The following is a 6,290-nucleotide window of genomic DNA, read 5'->3' as shown; positions in this document are numbered from 1 at the left end:
GCTTACACATCCTTTGCAGAAGACGTGTATCCAAACCTCTGTCATTGTCCTTAGTGGTGAGACAAGTTGTTTTACATGCTAGTTTGTGAGTGTGCCATGATGCCTTTCTACTGTACCACTGTTCAAAGCCCATTTCGTGTGCACCTTACTGTACAACTGGTAACAAATTGTTGAGTGCGTTTGTCGTTTGTTTTGCTTTACGTAAACTGAGAAGACACACAAACTTCTCTTAAGTCCTTCGGTGAAATAGTGGCTTCTGTTAAGGAAGAACAGAGTTCACAGGGACCACAAGCAGAGGACATTTTTGGAAAAAGTGCTGTACAGCCATTTTTATGTGAACCTGCCATTGGGGCAGCCAATGTTGAGCTCCTATGTGAAATTTCTAGTTGCTTGCCTGTCTCCGGATACAACACTTTTTTTTTCTGAATCGCTAAACTGGTATGCATATGCAGGTCAGGAAAGTCAGAGGGAAGTGTATTGAAGTATTGAAGGCACAGGATCAGCATGGCAGCCAGGTGACTTGCATTATCAGTAAGAGGTCAGCAATGACGGCCTCAATGTTATTTCTCATAACAGGTATCCTTGTAAATCCAGATCTTGTTTCTCTTCCTGTAATACAATCTTAAAGTGTTTTGTGTTTTTTATTTTTTAAAACCTTTTGCTGTGTTCTTTGTTCTTCAGACGCGGGTCCAGCACTGCATCTGCTCGGTTGCCAGTGATCACTCTGTCGGCCTCTTAAGCCTCCGAGAAAGAAAGTGCATCATGCTGGCTTCCCGCCATCTGTTTCCCATCCAAGTCATCAAGTGGAGACCATCGGACGATTATCTGGTGGTTGGCTGTTCGGATGGCTCTGTCTACGTCTGGCAGATGGATACCGGTAAGATCTCTTCCACTAAGAATACCTGTTCTGCTTATAAGGCTTACTGTAACAGAAAGGGCTCCTGAGCCCAACTGACTGCACTGGAAAACAATAACCCCACCTATAACTAATGACCTAGGGGCCCGCCTCAGGCGTGTGTTTGTCCGCAGTGTAATGCAGGTGTTTTATAGTAGTTGCATGGAGAATCTTCACAAGCTTTTCAGTTCCCTGTGGCGTCTCTTGATCCACTGTGGTTTCTGCTGAATCACATTGGGAAAGAAGACTTTCTTTTTTTTCTGACTTTTGCACAAAGTCAGAGGGAACCTGCATTCAAAATGCAGCTTGTGAAAATTAATAAAATATTTGCAAAACCGCCATACATTGCATTCAAATAAAGATATACATGTGCTTTAAGTACTATTCACTTTGAGACCACCTGAACAGACCCATGACATCCCTTGCAATTGAAAGAAAAAGGTTTTAGGCTTAAAGATGAACTTGTGACAAATCCTTATACACAGCATCAAAGCATTGTTAAATACCAATAAAATATGTTCTTAAATGGCAGCTGTGTTCTCTGCAAAATATTCTACATTTTTTTCAACGCAGCCCTGATATAGAGACAGCCCTATTAGCAGAGGAGCCAGGTCGGTACCTGTCTTTTCTATACTGCACTTTACCAATACAGCCTGGTCACCTTCTCAACCCTAGCCTATAATTTGGACTGTAAAGGAGTAGCAGCGGCAACAGTCTTCTCTGCTGTCCTAGCCAGCCTGTGTGCACTGCAGTACAGCTGATTGGCTCCTAGTTCTGCCCCTCTTCCCCCTTGTTGTCTGAGTGCGGCTGTACAGGGGATGCCAAATTAAAACCATGTAATTAAACTAGTCATGTTTAAAAATGCTTTTCTAATCCGTACATGACTGGATTAGTTTGTGTATTTGGAGTTTAGATTTAAACTGCTAAAAGCATTCTGGACTGTAAGCGTTGTTAAAATGCGGAAGAAGCTTCCACAAAAATTGGGTCCAGCACCGACAATTTACGCAGCACTTTACATAGTTGCACATTCACATGAGTCCCTACCCTCAAGGAGCTTACAATCTAAGGTCCCTATCACACATGCATACATACAGGGACGATTTAGAGAGAAACCAATTAACCTTCCAGCATGTCTTTGGAGTGTGGGAGGAAACCAGAGTAACCCACGCAAGCACAGGAAGATAGTGACCTGGCCAGGATTTGAACCAAGGACCCCCCCCAGTGCTGCAAGGCAGAAGCGCTAACCACTACACCACTGTGCTGCCCCGAAGATTGCTTTCAAAATCTAGTTTGGGTGCTTTCGTTAACTACTTGAAGAGTGGGCCAGGCCAGTTCGTTGAGGTACTTTGACTGACCTTTATTCCGTCATGCAACGCTGTACTAAAATTAATTTTATACCATTTTTTTGGGACACATAGAGGGTAATTTATAAAAACTGGAGCAGACAGAATCCTAATTTTTTTTAACCAGTGATGGACTACAATCTCAATACAAATTAGTAAACTAAACATGAGATTGTAGTCCATCCCGGCAGTGAGCTTGGAGCGATGACTACTTTACAACACACACAGGGACCATGGAGAACAAAGTAGCCCCCCTCCAGAAGGAAGGACAGTTTGATAATAGCAGTCATCAGCGGCTTGTGAGCCGCTGATGACAGCTATTAATTTAAAGGGGACAGTCTGCTGAACAGTTATACTATAAGCTGATGGTCGCTAAAGCGACCATCAGCTTATAGTAGAACTGTAAATGCCAGGTCCGTATGGCATACTGACCTGGCCAGCTGGAAGCACTTTTGTAGGTCCGTATGCCATACGTCCTTGGCAGCGAAAGGGTTAAGGGCTTGTTCACACCATGTCCGGATTATGTCCAGATCAGAATAGTTTGTTCCCAAACCAAAAAAGCATCTCAATGTATCCCTATGGTATTTCTGGGCTCTGTTCACACCAGCGCAGTATAGTCTGGACCAGACAAACAACATTTGTAGAAGTAGCTGCTGTGTAGGCATATCCTCAGGATCTGAGACCTCCTGGTTTCAACTCTTCTGGTGCAACTGCCCAGTCAATATTCTTCTATATTTGCATAATGGGCAGAGACTGTCGCCATACAGAATAACGTGGCTTCTCCCTGTCTTGTCCTGTGTTTTCCCTTCTTATTTTATAGCAGCAGCATTTATTAAATCAAGTATTAGGTGGCTGATAAAAGGGCAGCAGGGATGGAGCATTGGGGTGGGAATAGAACTGCTCTATTGAATGTCTGTCTGGTTCTTGGCAAATAATAAAATTGGTTCACTCAGATTATAGCCCCACAATCATCCTTTCCCTTTAATGCTAAGGAAGAGAGTAGCAAGATGACATATGAATATTATGAAATGTACAGTAGATATTACAAGGGTAAAACAGATGAGCATAGTATGCAGGTATGTACAATTTTACTTGCAGTTTTAGAGTATTTGTATTTAAAAAATAAATCTAGTTCAGCTTTAAAGAAACATATCCGTGTGTGTGTATGTATGTATGTATGTATAATTAGAGGCGCACCGAAAATAAAAAATTTCAAACAGATACCGAAATTGTTTTTTATTTTAATTTTTTCAAATTTTTCAAATTTTTTATTTTTTACAAACTTTTAATTTTTTTATTAAATTTCTATGTTTTACATTACTTTTAGGGGCTTCAGGGAAATATTGGGGGTCTAAAGAGATCCCTGATATTTCCCTTTTAAAATGGAAAAAGATGTATGAAACAAAGTCCTCTATCTCTTTTTCTGTGTCCCCTGTTATCAATGAACAGGAAACCTCTATGAGTGGTTCTGTTCATTGATAACATGAGGACATGTTATGTTTACTATAACTACAACTATGAATGAACAGGAGATGATGTGGATCTCTCCCATTCATTCGTAATTGAGGATATAGTAACCATACCATTTCCTCAATTATCTACAAACAGTCAGCGATCACTGATCACTGAGTGTTTGCTGTCGCTCTCCTCTCTGACATGCTGTCACAGGCTGATCGAGCGGTGTAGGAAGGAGAACTCGGTCTCCTGTGACAGCATGGCCTGTCTCCGCCCATACACCGCTCTGCCGGACTGTGATAGGAGGCTGAGCGGTGCCGGGGAGAGACGTCGGCCGCTCGCAACGCTCTCCTCCTGCAGCGCTCGGCTGCCTGTCACAGTTTCTCTCCTCCCCGCTGGGACACAGAGCAGCACCCAGCGGGGAGGAAATAAAGCAGGGATGCGCCGATGTATCGGCAGGAAAATTGCACTTTTGCCATTTTCGGCCGATACGTTTCGGCGGCGGATATATCGGTGCATCCCTAATTAATAATATATAGATCTATATCTATATATACACACACACACTGTTGGTCTTTTTCTTTCATGCACACAGAACAGCAAGGCTTTAGAAGTCTGTGAAGCTGTCTTGCCTTGTCTTGTCCACGCAGTGTTTCTGATCTATTGCAGATGGCTGGTTTATACTGTACTAAGCCTATCTTCTCCAATATCTTTTATTGAACAGTGATGCTTAGGTCTTATTTGGATGGCCCTAGTCATGGATCAATTTCAGGGGAAGAAAAGCTATGATTTGATATAGGATATATTCAATCCTCTCTATACTACTAACTCTCAAGATATTACCCAAGACTTAACTGGCCTAAGGCAGTTTTTCTAGTTAATGCCTCAAGCCAATGACATTTAAGACCTAATTGACAAAAAGGGAAGGTAGAGCCACTGGGAAATGGGCAAAGTTCAAACAGCGGTTATAAGTGAAATGTTTACATTCTTATTATTTTGCTGCTGCACAATATAGAGGCTTCAACTATGACTGCGGACTATGTGGCGCTATAAGATTTGATATGACCTTATATTTTTGATGTTGTGGTTTTATTTATGAATATGTGGTTGAGATTCTGTAGTGCTTTCCATAGCTAACACATCATGCTGATCAAGTGGCTTCAATACTTTGTCACCTACCTGAAACAAACATGCAGATCGGGAAAGACCGTGAAGTAAAAATTTCTGATATGTACGTTTGTTCTGTGTCGGTAACTAATTGTATCTAGTGAAGTCAGTAACTAAGTTGAAATGATTCAACACGAAAGTCAAGCAGGTAGCGTTTTCAGAAAGAGAGGGCAGTCTATTACTACATGGGCATAGTGCTTCTGATTTATTTAATTTTACTTTACCAACCAGCAGTTGAAGCACTAGGCTCCTTTTCTCCTGATTGCCTGTCTAATACTGGCTGCTGATTATATAACTCAATAGGTGAAGCTCAAATGTACACACATTCAAATGAGTTCTAGAAAAGAGTTGCCCCCCGTGTGTTCTGTTCAGATTACTTTAGAACAGTGGTTCTCAACCTGTGTAACCTCAGGACCCACATTTGTCCTTAGTCACTAAGACCCAAGTCGCACCGCGATTGGACTTTGGGTGGGAGCTGTGTTTTGGATGCCATTCAAATGAATGGCAACGTAACACACCTCCCACAGCAGAACGCATGGTAGGTGCGATTGCATGATACAGTGCTTTAATGGCATGGGACTGTGCGATTATTGTACTGTACAAGTGTGAACGGGCCCTCAAAAACACTGACAGACTCGCACAACCACTGAGACAATCTCGCACATTCACAGACATTCTCAAACACACACACTCCCCAAATTTTTATTTATTTTTTAAGATCTACCCAGTCTTCCTAGTTTACTAGAACTGGAGTGGATGCTTAGCCTGGGTCCAGTGTGGGCTGCTGTGCTGTGACGGAGCTCCATCCATATGTGCATTGCTTGTGTGCCCAGTAGCAGTGCCTGGAGCCAGAATGTGACGTCAGTCCAGGCACCACTACAGGAGATACGAGGGAGCTGTACGTATGGATGGTGCACCCTCGCAGCCATAGCCGCAGCCCACTCCGCCTCAAGCTTGCACTTGGTGCCGAGCAGCATATTTTGGTGTGAGAACTGACGGTGGTGTGAAAGGTGGTGGCTGAGGAGCCTTTCACCTGGAAAAGTGGAAGGCGTGCTGTGACCCACTGAACATGGAGTCGCAACCCACTTTTGGGTCACGACCCACCAGTCGAGAACCAAGGCTTTAGAACAGCGGTTGCCAACCAGTGGTCCGTGAGAAAATTTTGGTGGTCCCCAGGCCCCTCTGATGCCGTGCAGGCTGGGCCATCATTGAAGCAGCACTGAGGTTTTGGGATTGCCTCTCACTGACTCGAGCAGCGGCTGTCACAAGGAATGTGTGGCTCTCGCTACAGTGTGGGCTCTGCAGTGGGCGGGGCATCTCGTCAGTACCCGGACTGTGCAGGCTGCAGGACATAGAAAAAGTGGGGAGAAGCCAGGTAATAGTGGCTCAGTGTGGGGGAAGGGGAGGCACGGGGGTGGTTGGGGGCAGTG

The 6,290-nt window shown here is 43.7% G+C and overlaps 1 protein-coding gene across 1 annotated transcript in view; it reads left to right on the top strand.

The window, feature by feature from the left end:
* The window catches only part of WDR7 (WD repeat domain 7), a 348,971-nt gene that overhangs the window by 41,909 nt on the left and 300,772 nt on the right, over window positions 1-6,290 (top strand). The window contains exon 13 of the mRNA XM_018576230.1: window positions 682-877. Within this exon, the coding sequence (XP_018431732.1) occupies window positions 682-877 (196 nt within the window). The remainder of the gene's footprint in view (window positions 1-681; window positions 878-6,290) is intronic.

The sequence above is a fragment of the Nanorana parkeri genome, unplaced genomic scaffold (genome assembly GCF_000935625.1).
Source record: "Nanorana parkeri isolate BGI_ZX_2015 unplaced genomic scaffold, ASM93562v1 scaffold61, whole genome shotgun sequence".
Lineage (NCBI taxonomy): Eukaryota > Metazoa > Chordata > Amphibia > Anura > Dicroglossidae > Nanorana > Nanorana parkeri.
Note: the sequence above shows the minus strand (reverse complement) of the source record. Positions and strands in the feature narration are given on the sequence as shown.